At 47.6% G+C, this 23875-nt stretch overlaps 2 protein-coding genes across 4 annotated transcripts in view; one reads left to right on the top strand and one right to left on the bottom strand.

The window, feature by feature from the left end:
- Positions 1-23875, top strand: part of LOC144138864 (spermatogenesis-associated protein 20) — a 501846-nt gene that overhangs the window by 292364 nt on the left and 185607 nt on the right. The window lies entirely within an intron of this gene.
- LOC144138867 (uncharacterized) lies at positions 3316-22450 on the bottom strand. The gene is made up of 3 exons (XM_077671368.1): positions 21938-22450; positions 15580-16877; positions 3316-4162 (listed from the first exon to the last, which is right to left on the bottom strand). Exons 1-3 carry the CDS (start codon positions 22220-22222, stop codon positions 4132-4134), a joined length of 1614 nt encoding a protein of 537 aa, XP_077527494.1. The 5' UTR covers positions 22223-22450; the 3' UTR covers positions 3316-4131.

Raw genomic sequence — 23875 nt, 5'->3', positions numbered from 1 at the left:
TTAAATGATGTATAGCTAAGGTTCAGGTTTTCGCGTTTAAATCGGTTATAGGCACACTGAGGTGAATTTTTCGAGCGCCCGTTTCTGCTTTCACTGCGTAGACTGGATCACATTAACAAACTTTTCATCGCTTATCCGGATGATAAGTCGGTAATTAATCTATAAAGCCAGAGAGATGAAGAACTACCATGCGCGGTCTGCGGCGGCCGCAACAACTAAAGGCTGCGACGACGGGAGGAGATGCACCGTGATTGAACGATGTCGAAGATTAGCGTTCAAACAAGCTTCGGTTTTGCTTCTGTAAAACAACATGCTTGACATCCGACGGCATCGTTGGATGGACGTTCTCGATATCTCAGTAATCGTCGTACCGCTCTTGTGCGATGTTGTCGGCTGTAAAATGCCTAAGATAAGCCTCGCAGGACGGCTTGTAATTGTAGCATTCACTAACCCAGGCCTACGCAGGGGATGAACGCCCTCCGCGTCCCCGCAGATGCTCAAATATCATGTGCTTTTCCCCCCTATTTAGTGCTAGCTTCACCAATGCATGTATCGTAAAAAAACTCCCCCACCTCTCCGAAGGGGATCGTGCGGAAATGCGAATGCAGTGGGTGCACCGATGAGTGCGCTGCGGCAAGCAGTCACGGAGAGAGGCGTGCGCTCCACTGCATTTATATATATTTTTCCGAGCGCAGTGAGCGGAGAGAGGGTACGCGGAGAGGAGAGAGAGACCCGCGCAACACGCCCGCCCCGCGCGCGAGCTCTCTCCGCCGAGCTCCGCGATGCGAGCGCCCTCACACGCCCGAGCGCGCTCCTCCTCTCCCCTCACTTTCCGCTACTCCGCCCGAGTTCCGCGATGCGAGCGCCCTCACACGCCCAGCGCGCTCCTCCTCTCCCCTTGCCCTACGCTACTCCCGCCCGAGCTAGCACGTACTCCGGTTGCTAGGCGCGCCACAGCTGTTGCTAGGCGCACGCCAGCCAACGCACGACATCCCCCGACTAAGAAATGCATTCGCATTTAAAAGCGTGTGCACAACAGGCCAAGCGTCTGCTGATTCTGGCCTGTGCCCACTTCCCACAAGCAGTCGGTGCTTATGGAAACAGCCCGGCAACAAGAACACGCTAGATGGTCAGGGTCAGCCTCCGCGCGTTCTGTGAACTAGTTCGTGGAGCAGTGAACGTTACGGCCTAGAAATGGTGAACTCAGCATAGAAAACATAGGCTGAAAACGAAGAAGTCAACTTACAAAAAAAGGATGATACCCTCGGTGATTCGAACTTGTGACTTGCAAAACAGCATACGTAGCGCTGCAGACCACTCGGTGACGAGCCAGCGCTGCCAGCGTTGGATATATATGGTATATAATGTATAACCAGTTTACACTTTTATTTACTTTTAGCATTTCAAGCAGCTTATTTAATTTTTTTTTGTATAGCGCTCATGCAGTAAGCATCCCCCTAATTTCCACAATATCTCACGTCTAGCAATTGCATTTCTTAGATGGAAAAGCATTCGCAGATGTGTGGTCGTGCTGCTGACGGCTGTGCTTGTTCTCCCAGGGCACAAAAGTGCTTCCTGCTCCCTATTTTTACGCTGTATGGTAAAAGGTTCAGTTGATTTTATTTCCTTAGTACCTATATTGACTTCGCTGACTCTTCTCCTGCCTTCAAGTGGCGTTAGATTTTCCTACTAGCGTACCAGTCAGCAAAGCGGCGCATGTGTGCTTGTGCAGCGCTTGTGTGGAGACAAATGAACTCGGAGCTTGATACAGTGTACAAGTAAACAAAGGCACATTCTTCCATTCACAAACGTGTCGTGGCTTAGTTTCAACTGAGCGAACGAATTGCGACGACTCGTTGGTGGCCGGCGGACTAAATGCTGGCCCTACTGACTCTGTCGGAAGGGTGGCGAGCGCAGTTAAGCCATGTCGCCAAGTCATCTCCTCTTGACTTCACATTAAAACACAACAAAAAATGGGCGAGGATGTAGAGAGGAGGACCGCATTTTCTATTTGATTTTTTTAAGAAATAAATTCGCGTAAACGCACTCAGAGTGGTCGAAACATAGCCTATGGACTCTAGACTACAATTTGCGCTAGTAATCCCGCGTTCTTTACAAATCACTGCAGTGTCCCTTTAAAAAAACGATCATTTTCCGCGAAGTCTGTTCCGTAAAATTCAGTGTTGAGAAAAAAAATAACCATTTCCTTTACATCTGACAGCGTTGGTGAGTGCAGGGAGTGCACTGTTTGCAGTACACGGCGAACGGCCGTGCGGTCTGCTCGCGTGCTTCGCGCTAAAAACGTAGCGCCAGTTGTCTTCGGACGATCACTTTTGGTTTTCAGAACAACGTGACTCACCCAGGCACTTTTCTTCTAACCTGTTTCAAATGTAAAACTTTGACAGCGGCACCCAGTGTGATAAGTAGAATAAATATAGCCCGTATAAAAGAAAAATGGATGTGTCTACAATGCAGTCGAACGCTGCAATAAGCTCCCAACTAAAGCGACGTCCACCTGTGTTCCGCGACAGAATGCCGCAACTGGCACTACGATCGCCCGTAAGCTAATATAACCTAACTACGCTATGGAACCAAAAGCGATAATAAAACGCCGAAAACTAATCTACAGCACAAAAATGATAATTTAAAGACAAATATAAAAAATATAGATATAAAAACATGAATTGGAGAGAACAGAAGAACGAATCCGAGCGAGCAAACTAAGCAGCTAATTTTTCCTTTGCATTAAACTCTTCCATTAGCATCCTTAAAGACTAGTCATAGAGAGTTTATTAATATTTGTGCAGGTCGCGGAATCATCCTCATGCCAGGTATGCAGCTACACCCCATCTGCTCTCGTGAGGTGATCACCTGAAGGGTCGTTGATCGCATCGGCCCACCCCAGCCCCGGTTCACACGGACAAGACCATTCCCCAGCCCCGTGTCCCCAACCTGGTGTGCTCGCAAAGGCTGCGTTTAAACAGGCTATGCAAGTCCCCATAGTATGCAGACGGCTGCGTGCTGTGGAACTGTTTTGGAGGAGCTGTTTCTATTACGGACGCCAGACACCTTATTTTTTGCCACAGTGGGCCCTTTGTTTCGCTAAACACATAAAAAACGCTGAACTCTATTTACAACTCGCGAAGAAATTCGAAGAATAGGTGCGCGCTCATTCATTTAATTTATGATAAAGATAGAGGGTGCCAGTTACATTCACGCTACAAATGAGTGGGGTGAAAACGCTGAGGAACGCAGCGCCATAGAAGTGAAATGAAAAAAAATCTAGTAAAAAAGAAGTAAAAAATGACAAATAGTGCTTTATTCCAGAGTGCTAATTGAGTTTTCCCAAGGCATCAGCGCAATGTTTCAGTTAGACGAGAAACTATTAGCGCGCAAAAAGAACGCAGAAGTGCTTGAACCACGTATTTCATGGAAAGTTTTGTAACTTTTTATTATTATTGAGAACACGGAATGTTTTCGAAAATACGTCCTCCGCCTGTCACACGTATGAGTGTTTTTGTGGCGAAATTGTGTCGTGGTCGAAAAAGCGCCAACACAATGTCACACAGGCAGGCAGTGTTTTTGCGTCCGGAATAATGATGGGATGGAGGGAACGTGCATAAAAATTGATAGTGTACGGCTGTAGGGGCCATTAATCAAAAATTTGCAGAATTTCGCAACGAGAAATGAAAATGGCGATTTTAGGCGGAAAGTTGGAGAGCACGCTGAAAACAAACATGTATTTTTCAAGGCCGGCGAGAGTTGCGCGCAGACCAACTGTCACCACTATTAGCGAAGATGTTCATACCTGAAATTGTTACAACAAGACAGACAAAAAGTACGCATTTATTTTTTTCTCGCACACATTCTTTCCAATAAAAAGACAAAAATAAGGCAAACAACACAAAAAAACGGAACTGTTGTTTTTCGAGGAATTAGTTTTTACACTGGTGCATCCAACAACCCAATTTTTCGGAACTGATTATTTTCAGACACTTCTTAATCGCTATCTATAACACTAGCTTCGAGTAGATTTCTTCACTTAAGAGTGCCAAACTGCGGTTTTCATGTTTCAAAAACATTCGCGCTTGAGTCGTCGGCTTCGGTCTCTGAAGGCAGTCTTCATGGTTCCTAGTCAGCCGGGGGATCTTCCAGTGACAGACTGCAAAGAAGAAAAACAAAACATGCAGACGGTAGAATATTCATGAAACAACACTTGGACTAGCTATCATTGGAGCTGAAAAAAAAAACCGAAACGCCCAGCAAAAATATGACTTGCAACATTCGCTCCTGTGGATATAGCTTTGTTTATGGTGTTATGGAATATCATTGCTTACGTTAGGTGCGGTTGTAATGCATTTTCCAGAGCCACGTAAACTCTGACGTTTTCTTTACCCTCAAAACGAAAGCTTGGCGAGTTATTTAGTCAATTTTTATCTTCAAGCCGCTTTTTCGCCTTTTGGTAAGCGTCGTTCGGAGGGTAAAACAGGCTCGGGCCTTATTGCGTGTGCAGCCATTAGGAATTAGATTGGCGGTGGATGCCGTATTTTGCCCATGGACTACGCACGATTTCACATTGTGAACCTCTCTGACGGATGCTGCAACTGTTCATATGCGGACTTTTCAAAGAGGAGACACTGTTTGATCATCTGGCGCGTGAAGCTAGTGGGATATTTCACAGAAGTTGCTTCACTACTTTATTTTACTTCTTTTCACGGTTCCCCATAAACGAGGACAGAAGGAGAGTGAAAGAAGGGGAATACGTTTAGGGGAGGCAGCGATTTCAACAAGCAAGTCTTCGTGTGGAACAACCCGAAGGCAATGCGTGGATTAACAGAGCGCGAGTACGCTCTTGACTGGTTGGCGAGAAAATAAGTAACGATTGACACAAACAAATGCGAGCTGAAAACTAGAAAGAGTTGAATTAGTCGAATTCCTATTTCGCGCGTGATTATGTATATCCCAATGTATTCCCTCAGTTTGACCATTTTAGTTTTTTTCGTAGAGGTTAAGCGCAGAGAACACAGCATGCTACGTAAGCGTTTAATATATTAGTTTTCGCTATTTGATGGTCCGTACATAGTTTGTGTTTGTTCACATGCTGCTTGTAGCATTTTTCCCTGCTCGATATATGCCATATGTAGACCCTGATGATCCGCCAGTATGTCGTCAGAGTCGAGGACAGCAAATAAGTGATTAAAATGGCGAGACAGAAACTAAAATTGCGAATGCGCATTTCTCGTTCGAGACCACATATATGTAGCCCTGAAAAATTTAAAAACATTCGGTTTCTTGTAATATTTTCATGACCATGAACAATCATCAACAACATTAAAGTGCAGCTTTAAGGACTAGACGGACTGAACATCTCGCGATCCTGTGTCCACAGAAAATTCCTCCTGCCCCACCAAATAAGCCTCCCTGAAAATCTACAATGGTGAGGAGTTAGAAGCAAGACTCGATAGTGTAGCTGGGTGTATCTCTTTCGCAGCCGAGCGCCAAAGCACAGACGAAGCGATAAGAGGCAGGAAGGGGCGTCCTGTGGTGCGGGTAGAGCAGCGTCAACGTGTCAACGTCAAACACCGGCCGCACGTAGATTTGGAACGGGTATTCCATGCGGCATGCGCACTTTAGAGGAGCGGGAAGCTTAGGATCTGTGACACCACGAGCAGGAACGGGAACGAAAGAAAATGTCGCAAACACGCAACGCATACTGAGAAATATAAAGCAGTTACGCTCAGCGTGAAAGTGGACGGAAGTGCAGAGCCCCGATGATTCCACCGGAGGGGCGCGGTGCCGTTATCCGCTCATTGCTACCGCCCAGCACGCTCTTCTCCCTGTCTCACTATTCTATCGATGAATTGAACGGAGGTTTTTTTCCAATGCTATTCAAATTTTGCGCCTCCGCAGTGATAGCGCATTCTCTGTCAGGAACCGCTCGAGCGGGAGTTCTGTTCTTTTAAAGACGATAGTCTTTCTTGGGCTACTTAAACCCAGAAATTTTGGTCTGTCTGTCTGTCCGTCCGTCTGTCTGTGACCCGATTCAGCCACCCGGCCAAAGCAAAACAAGGCCTGCGCAATAGTCTTATATAGTCACAGCTAAATCTACCCGTCTATGTACGGTGGAATGTTCATACTTGTCAACATTGTTGAAGAAGAACAAGACATTACGCAAACATCAGACAACAAATCAATACAGAAGTGATATTTGCAGTGTTCCTTCATAAAAAAAGCAAACATGCTTGAATTTGCGAAATTCAATACTTCATCAACTGCAGAAAAAGAATTCACTCCGCCGTCGCCTGCTGTCGCCCGCGCCACTATAGCTTCTGGGGCCAGTTTAAGAAATCAACCGGCAACAGTTACGCAAGGTTCCACTAGGTAGGTTCCACGTTCTGCTTGCAACGCACGTGGAGTAGGTTAGTTAGTTAGTTGAAGCTTTTATTTGAAAGGAAGGCCATAGCCAATGAGGGGTTGGTTGGGGTTGGGATGGGAAGGGGGGTATATAGAATATGATCTTAGTTCGCACTTCGCACTTCACAGTTCACACCTAGTCCACACTCAGTTCAAATTTCACACTTAATTCACATTTCAAACTTATTCACACTTCACAGTTTTTGAGTCTGTGTAACGGGTTAGGCGTCGCCCTGCTAGACGACTCGCGCCAGACCACTCTTAATTGCGTAGCTAGCAAGCTCCGAAAGAAGCTCACCGCGGTCTATGTTGTCTGATATATCAGGGAAGGTAAACGGGGTGTGACGTGATAGAAGCTGAGTTCGATGCTTTTGGAAGTATACGCATGACCAAATTAGATGGTGTAAATTAGATTTGACGCCAATATTGCAATAAGGGCAATGTTCCCGTCCTTCAGGTCTGCGGGTCCATTTCTGAATTATATGTGGAGTATACGCAACGTCAGCACAAAACTTATTTATGAACACTTCAGCCGCTCTTGGTTGCGTGCCGACATTGAACAAGTAACCTGTCGGGGAGGCCATCCGCTGTTCCTGTTGTCGTGCCTTCTTAAGTCGGAGCAGGAGAAGAGCCGGGGGCGTGGAAGAGGACAACAAGGAGTTCGGTGGAGAGGAACGAGCGATGCTCTCCTGCGCTGCCTCATGGGCAGCCCGATTTCTGTGTTCGTGTCCTCATGGGAAACGTGGTTCTATAAACGCTGAAGTAGGGCGCCTCGATTAACGCGCGTCTTCGCCGTACGGCAGCATTCGCATCGAGACACCCGGTTTGGAGCAGTGGAACGCGGGAAATTTAGAATGATTTAAGCAAACCTTTGGCGTCTTTACCTTGGGAGGAGCGCGACGCAAGAGGAACAACATGAGAGGTGAGCGGGAAAGCGAAGGGAGGCATTTACTTGGCAAAAGTCGATAAAGTCTATCGTGTTTTGTCGACATTTGCAACAAAAGGAGCAGATACGCGGCCAATTTTTTGTGCTTGCTTTCATTTCGCATGTGTCGCAGCATTGCTGCGCAGTTCGAAACACGTTATTTTTGACGGACACTTTTTTCGCTGATACTACCGTAAAAACCAAGCCAACGGCCCTTCGTAAGTCAATAGACACATGGGCTGACGGTTTTTACACAGATGCTGCCTCAAATGTACCCGTAGTTTTCTTTGGGCTAAACAACGGAGAGATGTACGATAAGCGCCAGCTGTTCAGGAGTTTCGAACGGTTATGACTATACAAACGGCTTGGCTTTCGAAGCCTTTGCTGGGGTCCGTTACGACGCTATGCCATGGGGCTCTGTTCGGGTGCGTTAGGTGCACCTGCGCCACCTGATTGCGGAGGTAGCTAGACAGCGCGGCAGCGAACAAGCTACGACGACAAAGCGGGAACCTAAAGTTCCATGTACTTAAAAAACTTAATTGCCATACGGAGTAATGCCCGGGTCAACACCGGCCGCTGCAGGTTGAGTCGTCGCTGGTTAGCCATCTGTACGGCTTTAGGGGAGCTTTGTTCAGAACTCATTTCGGGTGTGCCATTAATGAAGGCAGGTAGGCCAGTGGGTTCTATAGGCGACACGGTGACATCTACCAATACTAGGGCTTTTCGCTTCCATGACCCAACCCACCGCTATAGATTGTATGTTTTTAACGCGCCGACGCATCGCAGGCGATGAGGCGCGCCGTAGTGGAGGGCTCCGGATTAATTTTGACCACCTGGGGATCTTTACAGTGCGCCGAGATCTCGTACACACGGGCATTTTTGCTTTTCGCCTCCACCAGGAAAGCGGCCGCCGCGGCCGGGAGTCGAACCCGCGAGCTTTTGCTAACCAACCCACCGCTTAACTCCCACTAAACAGCGTGCATGTCAAGGAGGGCCCCGATTGCGAATAGGCGGAGGTGTCAGGGGCTTGTGACAGTGTTCGAGGATGGCAACACGACTCCCTAAAGCAGGAGTAGAAAACCTGCGGCCCGCGGGCCACATGCGACCCGCGAGGCAGTATTATGCCCCCTCCCACAGATCGTCACCAAAATCCCTAATATTCGCATTGTAACTTTTTATACTAGGCCGGCACGTTAGTTTTGAACTCAAATGGGGTTAGACGGGAGCCAAGAACAGAGAATTGTTCGCTTCCTGTTTACACTGTACCCCATTTTCACGCTTAACCAGATTGTTGTCAATTTTAGTGGAATAGAGCTTTGAATTCGCCGGATTTCTTTTCTTTGCCTGCATAGACCCCCCCCCCCCCCCCTTCCTTGATTTGCCCTTTGGCACTCCTTATTGTCGGCTCCATGAAACTCGGTACTCCACCTGAAAAGGTTGCCGACCGCTGCCCGAAAGTACCGAGAAAGTCCAGTAAGATGCAGTGGTTGGCGCTGCAGCTGCCGTAGTACTTTATGCGCAGTGTGTTGAAAACCCCGCATGACCAGTAAAAAAATTCCAGCGTTAAAAGTCCGCATCTGAAACGTCTCCTAGGGAAGCGTTCCAGTCACGAGGCATTCCCTAGTGTGAGCTGAAACACGGTAGTAGCGAGATGTCTTCCACGCCTGGCCACCGAAGATTGAGAGAGCCGAAGGACGAAGCCCAGCGAGCCCACCCCAGCACCGGTGAGCCACGGACGTAACAATTTCCCAGTCCTGTGTCCGCACCTTGTAACCTGCCAACACCAGTCGGCCTGGTGCGACCGGTACCGACGCTTACGACGTTCCCTTTCCCAGTTTCCCGGTGCGTCTTCAAGAGTTTAGAATGCTCCTTCGTTGCGTCGGCGGGTGTCACTCTTCCGAGGGCGTTGTTCACCGAATTTCTCATCGTCATGCGTGCTGGCAATAACTTCGCTATTTATTTTCATGTCATCTGATCATCACCGCACATGTATAAAGGCTGTGTCATCGACCAAGGCGATCGCCTCAGACGACGGATAAATGTACCAAGAAGCAAAAGAAGTGGACAGTGGCGAATAGCGCCAGGTGTACCCACTAACAAAGATTTAAAAGGAGTGCATGGCACGGCACTTTGCTCGTGCTCAATTGGGCTCTTGCCATGCATTGCATCTCTTTGTAAATACATTATAAGCAACCATGCTTCTTGTCACCTTAGTACTGCCTCCACTTACGAATATAAAAGAAAATGTAAAAAAAAAATTTTTGGTCAGAAGTCTTAAAAACCATCCTGCAACCTCAACTGAAAAGATGATGCTTATGTTGTTCCCGTGATGCCTTTGTCATCATGGGCAGTAGGAATGCAGGTTGCAACCCATACCACGAACAAAAGGAACACTTTCAGCTGCTATGAAGGACCTTCACGGCGCGCAAATCTAGGGACAGATTTCTTTACAGTATGTATCAGTATGAAATTCTATGCCTGCTGCTTTGGCTACGACTGGAGTGTACGGCGACGTATCAAGCACGCGCACCGCGGATCTCGCCCAGAGGCGCTACAGCCACTATTGCCGGGAACAAAAAACTGGAAGGGTCAATTAGAACAGTAGAAATAGACAATAACGGCTTGCAATTCACAACGCCGAAAAAACAATTTTGTGACCTTGACCTGGGATTTTTTTCTACCAAAAGATGTCCCTGTTTCTCAGCAGATGTCCACCTACCGCTTTTAAGGGTAGGTGGACGAAATAGCTGAGGGTGAGTAGACCAGCGGGCTGTTTATTTACGTGTTATTTTAATATGAGGGTCAGAAACACAGTGGTCGCTCTTTCAGCTGGCCAAATACCTTCAAATTAAGAAAATGCTTATACCATGAGGGCTGATCATATCGGTACTATCAATTTAATTTCCAAACCACTTACGTGCTCTTTATATAACTCTATTTTACGACGGTCACCAGCTATGAACACAGTGCAAATAATCTAAAGAAATTATCTGATTTTGAAGACGAAGACAGAGCAATAAGAATTTGAGCAGCTTTGGGTAATCTGATATCGGAACAGTTATTCATAATTATCATCATAACCATCATCATCTTCATAACCCTATTTGTGTCCACTGCAGGACGAAAGCATCTCCCAAAGATTTCCAGTCACGCCTATAGAGTGTTAGCTGCGTCCATGTTTCCCCCCACATTTTCGTAGCTGATCTCGCGAAGAAGTTCTCGTCCGACCCCTATTGCGTTTGCGGTCTATGGTCAGCCACTCTGGCAAACCGATGGTCCGCGTGTTGTGCTTCATTCGCCTCACGTGGCCAGCCTATGCCCATTTCCTCCGCTTAATTTGAACTAGAATGTCCTCCACCTTCGTCTGTTCTCTAATCCATGCGGCTATTTTCCTGTCCCTCAATGTGACCCCTAGAATTCGGAGTTCCATGGCCCGTTGTGCCGATGGAAGTTTGGTTCCAAGTCGTTTGGTGAGACCTCAAGTTTCTGCCCCATAGGTCATTGCTGGAAGAACGGACTGATTAAATTGAAGCTTTTGGAGTTACAGAAGTAGTTTACCAGTCAGATTGTAGAAGCTCTTACCAAACACAGCCCACTCCGTGCTTATTCTGCGGATAATTCCCCGCTCATGGTTTGTATCAGCAGCTTTGACTTGTCCATGATATACGTATTCGGTGACTGTTTCCAAGACTTCATTACCTACCTGGAAGTGATGTACCTTGGATTTTTTCGTGTTTATTTTTAAGCCTGCAATCATACTTACCGAGTACAATTGGTAAAGCATGCGCTGAAAACCTTGCCTCGTCTGACTGAACAAGACAATTACGTCTGCAAACCTTAGGTGGCTGAGATATTCCCCATTAACTCTCACCCCTGTTTTCCTCCACCTAAGTTTTTTAACACCACCTCCTTACAGGCTCTAAATAACTGTGGTGATATTGTATACCCTTGCCGGACCCCCTTTTGTAAGGAAATATGCAAGTTCTGTGATGGAGCCGTATAGTTCCCGTACATCAGTCATAGATATCATTGAAGGTCCGAATGTATGCATCGTCGACGCCGTGATCTCGTAACGAGTTTATTATTGCTAAAGGGGGCACTGAGTCAAATGCCTTTTCGTAACCCATGAATGCTATATACAGCGTAACCTATGAATGCTCTGAGCACTTTTCGATAACCTGGTTAATAGCGTGAATATGATCTAAGGTGTAGAAACCCTTCCTCAAACCGGCATGTTCTCCTGGCTGTTTAAAGTCCAATGTGACACTGATGCGGTTAACAATTACCTTGGTAAATAGTTTATAGGTTGTGGAGAGGAGGCTGATGTGCCTGTAATTTTTAAGCTCTTTGGAATCACCTTTCTTGTGTAGGAGAAATAAATTCGAATTTTTCCGGTCCTTTGGCACCCTTAACGAGCTCAAGCACTGCGAAAATAGGGCTGCAAGCTTCGTTAGCACGAATTTGGCCTCTGAGGCACAATACATCAGACGTAATGCCATCATATCTTGCAGCTTTGCCTTTCTTCATTGCTTGGGGTGCCGGGGCTACCTCATGCGTTGTAACCCGTGGTACGGGTTCCACACTATTTACGGGAAAACGTGTGTCTGAGGCAGGGGTGGCAACGAATAGGTTTCTGCAGAATTCCTTGGCTATTTTAGCATATCATCGATATTCTTTGCTATGTGACCACAGGTAACCCGGAGTGCATACATGGTGGAGTGCATACAAATGCATAAATGTGAAAATGCATTTCACATTTAATCATTCATTCGTTGTAAGCGCGTATTAAAAAAAGTAAAAAAAAGAAGAGAAGAAATTACATTACTACGAAGCACAACAAAATAAATTTTGAGAATTACGGATGATTACGGTCCTCGTTATAGAGAATCTCGGGTCTTCTCGGTCACGCCGCCTAGCTGCTGCATCTCAGGAAGTGATCACGTAACCGGCGAACTAGCCGAGGCGCGCACTGTCGCTGGATGTTGTGGTGATTGTGAACCCCCTGCGAAAACAGGTAGTTTTAGTTTTAGTACAGCATTTGTTGCTTTGCGTACGCTAAACGCAATGTTTTTGCGTCCCGCTACGTAAACACCGCGAGGGGAGTTTTATTGGAGCGTCTGATCAGTTTTGCTTAGCGACACGGTAATGCAGACGGCGCCATCTGTCGAATGTTTTGCGAAATGACTCACCGGCTGATCTGCCAGCGGAGTGCTGGAGTGCTTGGACATTTTACGACTGTCCAAACATGTGCAAACAAATTCGTTCCCGTTAGTATTGAACACAACACGCCGTTAACACCACCTGAATATTCTCTTACCTGAGAACGTTCCATAAAGAAAGCGTTGAAGTCCCGCGGAATTTCTTTCATGCAATCGCACAGAACGTCCTGAACGGAATGCCCGGGTTTATCGCATACATTTTATTCAACTTCAAAACAATCCAGAGATGCGTTTCGAACGAACTCAACGTCACGACGTGCATTGCAAGTCTGAACCGCGATTACAGGCGATCGGTAGCCTCCTCCTGCCCGTCGTAAATTCGGCACTCACCTCGCGCGCGGTTTGCAGGGTCGAGCAGCAAGTCACTTAACTCTGGCGCGCAAGCCAAAAAAGGCTTTTAGCCATGGACACTGTACATACACGATGCGAGGTTGAGTTGTACGTCGCTCGAGAAAAGTAATCCAGAGCATGGGAAGCGCTGTCTACCCGCAGAAACACAACGCTGCATTTCATCGCGAACGCGTCCACAAAACGCACACATACACACACGCACACGCACACGCACACGTACACGCACACGCACACACGCACGCACGCACGCACGCACGCACGCACGCACGCACCGCTTCCGCGGCTAGCCTGGCTATAAAGCTTCGTTCCGACTGTCAGCGATGTCACGACGATACAGAGCTGCGTGAGGGCGACGTGCTTAAGCACCCGACGCACTTAAAAACACAGGAACAAGGAACTTGGTCCATCGGAAGCAAATTATTGTCTACAGAAAAGCGGAACCGCGAATGGTTGTCGCGCTACTTGCCGCCATGTTGGAAACGCAAGCGGCACACGTACGCACGCTATTTCGCTGAAATAGCATCGGCTCCTCTTCCCTCCGCTAAAAGCAGGAGCGGCGCAGTTAACGTACGGCGCATGCGCAGTAGAACGACGCAAAAAAATAGCGTTTGCTAACTGTTTGCGTACGCCTGCGTACGTAATTATAAAACTCTCTCATATCACGTGGTTCGGATGAGCCACTCAACGAGGAGCGTATCCCACTCGTTCCCCTCACAGTTTCACTAAGCATCGCTGCAGACGAGCGTCTCGGGCGGGCTCATCGCACTGCCTTCTCTTTACACTTTCACCATTCTTCTTTCCGCCGCTTTCTTTGTCTTCGCTTGTTCGCTTACTACGCAGTAGTCGCCGCCAAACCACAGCAGCGACCGCCAAAGTGCTGCGCATTAAAACTCACTGTCCTTCCACTGTATGAAGGAGGGTGACCAGTTAAGCTAGGAGCTGCCTGAGTAGCGCAGAAAACAAAGCAGCCTTGTGTTTAATTGGCGATCGAGCATACGTTGTGCTAAGAGGCTGAAAGAAACTTGGAAGCAGAAGGTTTTATTCTAGCGACGAACAGGAAGCTGTCATTTCTCTTCCGCGTCGTACGCATCTCATTGTAACACACCGAGTCAAGCAGCTCGAAGACGGGGACGGCCGGCTGGTCGCATGGAGCCGGAGAAATCCATGTTTAAATCTGCCGCCAGCAGACCGGGCGTGTCACCGGTGAGTGCGTAATGGATAGCTGCGTATGCATGCCCCCGACACCCTTCACCCTATGTACGTATTAACCGGAAAGAAGACACCGTCGAAAATGTCGCTTCGGAAAACTTCCAAGCAGGACACAGCAAACACGGAGAAAAACGTCACACTGAGCCCTTCACAAATCTAACACGAAACTCTACCTCTTGTGTTCGACACATTTCCTGTCTACGATGATTTATTCACGCACCGTATATGTAGAAACCTCGGCATATGCAGCTTAGCTGCTAGAAAGTATGACAGTGAACCGCAACGAAATCCAAAATGTGAATATTTTCTTCGTCCAGAATACAAAAATAAATAACTGAGTGTCCCCGCAAGAAAAAAGAAAGAAGTTTGAGAGAGCGTACCAACAATGTCACGCCCTGATCTACAACAAAAATTTCATAATTGGCGGAGCCAGCATATTGTATCCTTATTAACAGCTTAAATGAATGCTGTTCGTCGGATATAATATTCAAAACCGCAGCAATACAAGAAATAGAAATGTTAAAGAAAAACACAAATCTTATGCATCCCTTGTAAAAAAAGAAGACTGAAACATAAAACACTTATAAAACCACGGAAACACGAATACAATAAGCGTAAAAGCGAAAAACCGTCTGAGAGCAGCATTTGGAGAAAAATACCTAATTGACTAACACGTTAAATCGCTATTATCGCGGTAATGTCCATCATTATTTGTTCTAGGACATTTCGTAATTAGTGGTCTTGTATTCAATGCTTTTGGGGGTAGAAAAGAGGCCCAAATGTTTATAATTTAGAGACCAAAAGAACTCCACAATATTATGGCACGTCGGACAAGAGAGGAAAAATTGTTTTGCAACTTTTCTACGACGCTCTGCGGCGCTTTATATTCTACGACGCTTCTAACATTCTACGACGCTTTAAATCTTGCCGAAACGGACAGATTTGCAACGTGCCTGCGTAAGATGGTCGTAAGTATCAGTATAGCCGAACTTTTTAAAAGCATTTGCAGGCTCAATATTGTCTGATTATAAAATGTATATGCGTTTTTTTAGAACTGGGAATAGAAAGTTTTTTTGTGAGAAGTACTGATGCAGGAAATGTAAGAATTTTCGTCGCACCATTACTGCTTACTTCATTCTAGATATTTTTATACCAGAAGAGAACGCAATGGCGCTTGTAGGAGGGATTTATTTCGACATTAATGTTCGGAGGGGAAGTCTGTGCTTCCGCTAAAATGGGATTTTTTGAGAGTTATGAGTATTGCTATTATCATGCACGCGCTAGTAAGCATTACTCGTTAGTCCTCCTCCGGAAAAAACCGCTCCGTCTAAGTGAAATTGCAACAGTATATAAACTAAGAATAGACTAAGAAAAAAGGCACTTGCATCTTTCTGGATGTGCGAATGAGTCAGCGAACAGTGAGTGAAGTGGAGAATTCACTCAAGGTGGGGGAGGCCTCACCTGAGGAGCATTCCGCCGTCCTCGATGAAGCCCCATTCCTCCAGTGCTTTTGTGTTGAAAAATGGGCTCAAAATTGTAAGGAAACGGTCGCTCTCTTCGAACAGTCGTGAAAACCGGTCCTTATGCCATGGCGTTTTACTTGGTGTCATACAAAACTCCAGTTTCCAGTTTTCCTCTGGGTGAAGGATGCTCAACCGAATTTGGAGATTGAACGGCCACTCGAGATAGCGATCCAGTTTCCCTTTGTGGAGTTCAAATCTCAAATAGACTTCATCGACACTACGAAAACCAACGCCTGCAGACACGCAGTAGCCTCTCAGGTACACCGGCTCCAACATATTATCGGGGACGTATTCAGATCCTGCTCTTTGCCTTAGCCGTTCATATCCCTCCAACGTCCACGTGTGCGTTGTGGCAGCTGGAATGATCGAAGGCAGGAGAGCCAATGCCTTCTGGCGGTCTTCAGCTGAGCTGCTTTGCGCCCAAGCAATCTTAGACGCATCCTGCGCCAAACTATCGCTGTGCGCCTCTGCAGATTCTGCAGAGTTTCGCGCCCGTGTTTCTCGACTGCCATTGGTGCTTCGAATAAGTTCACTGATTCGATCATATTGGCGATCAATAGCTTGTGCAAGTCGATCCAACTCGGCGTTAGTTTCCCGCTGTCCGCCTCCCATTGCTTCCCTGAAAGCAGCGAACTGTGTAGCGAGCTCACTCTGGTCTATTCTTGAGGAAATTGTGTTGGTTATACTTTGCTTGAAGGCGTCATTTTGTTCCACAAAGCTGTTATAAAACGTCTGCTGATTAGCATACGCATTCTGCGTGAACTGGTCAAGCTGATCTTTTAGCTTGGCCTCGTGGATGCTCATTTGGCTTAGACTTTCGTGGAGTAGCCTTGTTTGAAAGCTTCTCTCATCCGCTTCTTCGTGCCGCGGAGTCGTAGCCGTGACGGCGATTTCCATAGTGCGACCTATTTTTCTCAGTTCGTCTTGAATAGACGACATGGCCGTTGAGATGGCGTTGTGTATTCGCTGAAAGCCATTGGAGAGGTCGGACCTTGTCGCACTGACAATTTCTTCTTCTTCGGCAGCGTTTGTTCCCGCATGGGCTGCAGCTTCACTGGGTTCCCTCGAGGCGACACAGTGAGATTCCAGATGCCCGCACACGTCGCTGGCACGAATTTCCGCCGCGCATTTCGGACACCTTCCCGAGTGGTGCCGGCACTCGTGGTGAAAGTGTCTGGAAATGTCCGCAGCAGTCGTGGCGACATTGCAGCCATTGCGGTGATTCCAGCATCGAACCTGCAGCAGAGAAAGATGAAAAGGGTTAGGGCACGAGGCCTCATGCTCCCTGTGGCCACTACGCTACGCACTACACGTCTGCAGAAACCGAGCCCCTGAAAAAAAATACAACGATGTGATTGCCATGGCGAGAGGCGAGAAGCTTTTTAAAATGTATCAATATATATATATATATATATATATATATATATATATATATATATATATATACGATAGAGAAGTCAAACTGAAAAACATAACAACATTTATTCTAACGTTTCGACCGGGGGCCGGTCTTTTTCAAAGATCTTTGAAAAAGACCGGCCCCCGGTCGAAACGTTAGAATAAATGTTGTTATGTTTTTCAGTTTGACTTCTCTATCGTACAGCTAACCTCATAGCCAGGAACCTTTTCTCTTAACTATATATATATATATATATATATATAACAAAATATTTAACAAAAACCGGCAGGTCTTTCGATTGCTCGGTTATCCTGAATGTCGCAGGGCCAGAAGTAACTTAGACTACCGAGAGCACCCGGCGAACTTACAGCATGAAGTAGGTTGTTCATCAAAAAAGCGTTCTTAGTGATTAGACAACATGTGCACCATTCTGACCATGAGCAGTGTCCATAGGAAGGACGTTGAGGGTATAAATGTGATATGTTCTTAACACGGATCAGTTGTTAGTAACTGCGCTTGTATTCGTGTAATCTTTTTCTGTGTCCCCGTATCGAGTGCGCAAAAGTTACCGTTAAGATGTCAAACCAACTAGCCCGCCTTTCCGTGTTATTACAGTTTAGCCCTTCATGTGTTTTCAATTACAAGCCAGAGCGAAAGTTGGTTGTATTTATTTTAATCACGTTGTGGTGTGTTTAAATGAGTGCATACTGAATGAAATAGCCCTTAAAGTAGTTGCAGAGGCTAAACAAAACAATGTCCTCTACAAAGAGCCCATTTGTTGGCGTTTTTGTTTTTCTGAGCGAGCTCTAGTGATCGTCGCGGCGTGGGACAGTATCGCCAGGTCGGGTGGCCTGACGATAATTAACGCTCGTTCTCCTGCCGTGCGGTCGACAAAAGAAATGTCACAAGTAGCATAAACAGAAAGTTGCAGAGCCTGCGTTAACTGTAAATGGTTTCTTTGGTGGGAAATGCCAGCGGACGGGATAAGCGCAGCCGATTCGGCAGACGCCGCTGGCCTTGCACCACCTTTAAAACGAGTGGAACATTTGTTTTGTATTTTCGCAAGCTAAATGATTCTTGCTTGACATTTTACGCCACACGTACGGTTTGCAAACGGCCGGATACACATATACTGGCGAATAGGTGAAGCAATATCGTTAAATAAACAAATACGCCGCAATTAGAGGGCACGAATACCGCACCTAATCGCAAGTCAAATGCCTTCTTAGATGTGTACTTGCATATCTGTATAACATAACGCAACTGCATACACGGTGCGCGGCCCAAATATTTACATACGATCGTCACTATGTTGGTTATCTCCTAGTGCAGAAGTCGTCGCTAACAACGTGAATGCCGACGCGCCAGTTTTGTCCTGAAATGGGGTCGGACGGCGAGACAAGGACAGAGAATTCATCGCTTCCATTTGCATTGCCCCCCTTCTTCACACTTCGCCAGATTATTGGGAAATATTAGAAATTAGCTGAATTTTGTTCTCTTTGCCTTTATAGCCCCCCCTCCCTCCCACCAGATTTGCCGTCCAGCCTTCCGCCGTGTGTACTTCACGCAACTCGACCCTACACCTGAAAACGTTGCTGACCCTTATTGTAGCCTATTAAGTGCGAACTGGGGATATTTGATGCAATAGCGTAATTAAATAAAGTGAGAGCAAACAAGGAAACAGAACTGGAACTCAGTGCACCCGCCCACTTTGTTTTGCGGCCACTATTTTCAGAATCACAAACATGTTTCACGCTTCCGGCGCTCGCTGCATTTTGTGACTGAGCCACGGAAAACACGGCAAGGTAGCGCTGCAATATGTATTCGTAACGATGACGCAAACCAGCAGTGTTTATTGAAAATGGACGCATAAGTGCGCAGGGGAACCACGGCTCACCGGAGGGGACGCGCCTGCGGACCGCGAAGACTCGTTGGCTTTTACGCGCGATCATCGCCGATTGCGTTACTCTCCTTATTTGATCGGCGGTTGTTGAAAAGTCCTTGTCACAAATTGTATTAGTTTGAGCAGGAAGCTTTCGCTTCATACGACCATCGATTGGTGAATCTGCGAGTGGCAGAGCACCGTCACCGTCCCATCACTTTCGTCGACGTTGTAAACGTACTTAGCGGTGCAAAGCTTTTTTCCCTAAAGCCAAGTTGATCGCCGGACGAGATTGGACGCGTCGGGAATGGACTATTGTAAAACAATCGGGAGTACCGGGAAAATTTTGCTTCTCTCAACATGGGCTCATATACAACCAACGCAGCTTCGTACTACCCGGAAAGACTCCCCGAAAGCTGGTTTCGCAGCGCCCCCTGGGTAACGCAGGAGCCCTATTGGCCGAACGATTATGCAATGAACAAGTGTGCGCCAAAGCTAAGTCAGACGAAAAACTCGCACAGCGCATCCTAAGGCGGGTAATCTCCGCTTTTGTTTCGCGGCACGGCAGCGCAGGCATGCAGCGCATATTACGGCCAAAGAGGGTGTGGAACCCAAGACGACGGACACAGCCATTACGCTGATACGGGCCGCGAATGCTCACATTGTATTTATCTCAAACCAGGCGTTATTACTACTGTCCCCCGCACAGTCCCGAGCACGCCACTCGCGCGTTGTAGACAAGCCTTTTCCCGACTGTATACTGTAGTCAAAAGCTTTATAACATTAAACACGGGCTGCGCGTGCCGCTCAATACATGCAGGGCGTACTGGTGAGAGGCGGACGTGCTCCCGCAGTTTGTGCGTTTAGCGGCCGCACTTCCTGAAACCGCTTTATCGCTAGGCTGGCTCCTACATTAGCAACATTAGGGAAGATAACGATTTTTTTATCACCCAATCGGGCAGAGAAAACCAAAAGTTTTAATGCGTTCGCTGGATTTCACGCTTGATGACGGCACAAGTGTTCTCTTGAATCGTTCGCAGATATCTAACGTAGCCACCGCAGCAGACAACAGCGCAATCAAGCGTGTTCGGTGAGTGGATCCGCCGATTGTACAAACTACGAAAGTTCGTCATCTCATCGCTAGACCGCTTTGCATGTACAGTCGTCAAAAGGCTCCCCTATAACGCGCGAGCGGCGTGCTCCGGACTGCGCGGGAGACTTCTAGTGATAACGCCTGGTTTGAGACCGGTAGAATATGAGCATGCGCGACCCGCACCAGGCCGATGGCTGTTTCCCTCGTCGCTGTGCCCGTCGCCATAAAAATTCTTAGTAAGTATACTACAGAGGAAACTGCGCCTTGTAAGCCATGTGGTCATGGAGGTTCATGGGAAGACCCCCCTTTTTGCCTTGGGCTCTGCATGACTATTGAATTCTTAAGCGGTTTTTTGGGGGTTTGCATTCTTCACTATGCATTAACACGTTTACGAGCTACAAGGATGCCGAAATCCTCCCTGTTACGTGGTAGCCGTGTTCGGTGAAACAGCAGGCAGTGCGTGATCGCACCTGACGTTGCTTATGCCGCAGTCGAAGGACGAAAGACTGAGCGGGTAATATGCCACCGCGAAATTTGTAGCCGACGAAAAGAAGACACAAAACGTACTTTGACGAAGACAAGATACGACCACGGGAATACGACAGATACGGGCGCTTGTGTGCGTCCTATCTTGTCATCGTGCACGACTGTTTAACGCCACGTTTAAACCCGATGGCGGTCGGTGCACCGGTTCACCACGAAGGCAACGTTTTAATAGGCATGCTCAAAAAACTTTCCAAGCTCTTCAAGCAACCTATTATTTGCAATAATGGTAAAATTAATAAAATCGGAGTCTCTAAGGGGTTTCCCCCCAAATATTAACCTTATTAGTACCTACAACTTTGGCCTGCGGAATAGCAGGCACAACCGTTCCGGCAAAAATACGGTTTACTTCCGTTTTCCTTAGTTTTAAAACAGCCTGTTTTTATTTTCCACTTACATAATTGCACAGTATTCTTTTCGTTTTTGTGGCACCTCATTTAAGTTTGCGGTCACTAAAACCTTTCAATCCAAGCCAATGATGAAACTAAGGCGAGCGCGATGTATATGGCGGCCCATGCCGACACAGACGGCTTTGATGTGAGCCGCATAGACACTAGCGCCAGATTCCTCTCTAGTGTATATTGCAAGAAACTATGCCCGTCACCTTGGCATCCGTACCTTCTTTTGCCGTGAGAAGCGCTGCCTGGCCGGGAAACAATGGTGGCGATTAGTGATTGTTAGTACAGCGCTAGCTGCGTTTAATTGCGGGAAACGCTTAATTTTCGCCGCGCTCTACGCAATTTAGACACGAGTTTCTTTTAGTGTGAGAGAAAAAAAAACAACAATGGCTGAAAACGCATCGCCGTCGTTGTTCTTGAGTGACTAGATATCGGTCGGTGATTGCTTGAACAGTGCGTTAAATATTGTGGCGTTAGTCAGCAGTGACGTGCAAAGCCGAGCACAAAAACTGGATAGTTGTACACGTGGTACTCTTACACCGTATTGACAGAACGATGACGCAATGAACAGCTGTGCGCCAAAGCTAATGCAGGCAAAAAACTTGCACAGCGCGCGGTAAGGCGGGCAGTCTCCGCTTTTGTTTTAAGCCGGGCAGCGCAGGCATGCAACGCTTATTACGGTCAAAGAAGGTGTGGAAGCCAAGGCAGCCAAGGCGACGGGCAGAGCGAGGAGGGACACAGCCATCGCTCGGATACGGGCCGCCCATGCTCACATTCTACCTATCTCAAACCAGGCGTTACCACTAGGTGTCTCCCGCACAGTCCGGAGCACGTCGCTCGAGCGTAAGAGAGAAGCCTTTTGTCGACTGCACTCAGGGGCACGCGCTCCCGTGTTTACTGTTCTAAAGCTTTCGACTGTACTTTGCAATCACCACAGGTGCGAAATGGCATGTAGCACTTGGCTCGCGTTGCCCATCATACCTTTTTTGCCATGATGCTCCTGGCTGAGTAGTTTATCCAGTTCACTTCGTCCTCTGGGCAAGCGTCGCCATCAAGCGGGCAAACAAGACCACCACGGTGCAGGCACTGCTCGTAGCAAGGCTTGCAAAAGAAGTGCCCGCATGGTAGAACGCCGAGCGCCTTGGGCACCAGTCCGCAAGCGCTGCACACTTTTCCCGCTGGAAGAGCCTCGACGAAGACGAGCGGCCTCCGGTCCACCCCTTCCGAGAAGCCCACCAGCGTGTACTCGTGGCCTGGCGATGCCATTCTGCACGAGCCCGAAACGCCCTGCACCGAGCGCGGCCGCGTTCTTTCCCTGTGTGCGGTGAAACCCAACTGGGGGTGGGTGCTTATCTCGCTTCCTTTCCGTCGGCGCCCCGACCTTCGCTTGCGTTTATCTCGGCGTTTATCGGGCTTCGCACATGCACGAACGCCTCTCCGCTTGTTAAAGCGCGACAGTTCTACCAGTCTTTCAACACTATTCCATTACTGAAACTCGCGTGAAAATTTTGTTTGGGGACAAAGGCACCCTACTGATCGGAGTAGGGTGCCTCAATGCTAGCGCCGCTGTACAGGGTGGAGACACCCTTTGAACGGTCCCGCGTCGCCGCTATTGGGTCAAAGTGCTCAACGCGTTGTTCTTTTCAGTTCCCACAAGACGCAGCGCGAAGCGGGGGCGGTATTCTCGTGTTTTGTCCCATTTGTGTTCTTTTCAACAGTGTCCCTTTTGAGCGAGCCCTACTGGCTAAAGGTTTTCTTTCCTCTATGGGCTAAACGCAAACAACCGGATGTGACGTAACGCAAGCACGGAGGCCCTACTGCGTTGACCGCGGCTTCTTCGAACAGGCCATTTGAATTTCAAACAGACGGTTTTTGGAAATAGTCGTGAATGCGCCGATTATCGCCTTGTTGTTGGCTCGCCGGCGGAAAAAGCGGTCGAGAAGCAATGTAGACTCGTTCGATATGCACCGAGAAGAATTCCGCCAGCATTTCCGTCTCTCAAAGAGGACCGTGCGGTGACTGTGTGACGAGCTCCAGGACGAACTTGGTCGGCGGACGCGCGGGCTCAGCGTCGAGGAGCAAGTGTTATGCGCCCTTTGTTTCTTCGCTTCCGGTGGCTTCCAGTCAGAGGCCGGTAATGAAGAAACGATATCGCTGTCGCAGCCCTCCGTGGGCATGTGCGTATTACGCCGCCACCACACAGTGAAATAAAGGATCGCCTGCGAGCTAGCTAACGGTAAACAGGTGCAAATGAATAAACGATCGTCTGCGAGCTTGATGGCTGTCCAGCAAACGACCAAAATTGCACAAGCACTCCGCAGTACATTTATAACCTTTTATTAGTACTTTACGCATACACATACCAGCTTAATCTCCATCGACTTCTCGCGCAACAGGTACATCATTAAAAAACGAAAATCTTCCCTCTTATACACTTTTTCACTCGTAGAGCACCACGAAAATGCCAACGACGTAAAGCACCATTCCAGGTCGTAGGAAAAGCCCGCGTGGGCATGCCACAAGTGCGTCGTTGCTAAAATACGTAACTGGGCGGTTATCTTGATGCAAGGGCATTGTCAGCGACACCTCAAAACGGAGTCCAACCGCGAAAACCTGAGTAGCCGCAGCATTGTTTACACTTTACTAGTCACAAGGAAACAGCTGACTGCAGCCGCCATCGTTGGAGGTTCCTCCCATTGCGGTGAAAACTTTCAACGTCGTAACAAAAAAAAATCATCGCGTTCACTTTTTCAAAATACGGTAAAATAAACACATAATAGATACTCTGATACGGTTTTAGGTCTTTAAAATGCGTTTGTAAGAACAGTTACGGTATTTGAATCAAAGGCTCACCGCTTAACCGAAAGTACGCCACGATGAAAGGGACGCAAAAGGTACAGTTATGAGATGATTTGCCAG

Source organism: Haemaphysalis longicornis, unplaced genomic scaffold, assembly GCF_048455015.1.
Source record: "Haemaphysalis longicornis isolate Haplotype H1 unplaced genomic scaffold, Haemaphysalis longicornis Haplotype H1 scaffold_5, whole genome shotgun sequence".
Taxonomy (NCBI): Eukaryota; Metazoa; Arthropoda; class Arachnida; order Ixodida; family Ixodidae; genus Haemaphysalis; species Haemaphysalis longicornis.
Note: the sequence above shows the minus strand (reverse complement) of the source record. Positions and strands in the feature narration are given on the sequence as shown.

Excerpts from the sequence above, each read along its gene's own strand:
- LOC144138867 (XM_077671368.1), bottom strand. The coding sequence starts at position 22,222 with ATGGCATCGCCAGGCCACGAGTACACGCTGGTGGGCTTCTCGGAAGGG. Across the intron at positions 16,878-21,937 it reads GGAGCATCATGGCAAAAAAG|GTTCGATGCTGGAATCACCG; the intron begins GTATGATGGGCA and ends TCTCTGCTGCAG. Across the intron at positions 4,163-15,579 it reads GACGGCGGAATGCTCCTCAG|TCTGTCACTGGAAGATCCCC; the intron begins GTGAGGCCTCCC and ends TCTTCTTTGCAG.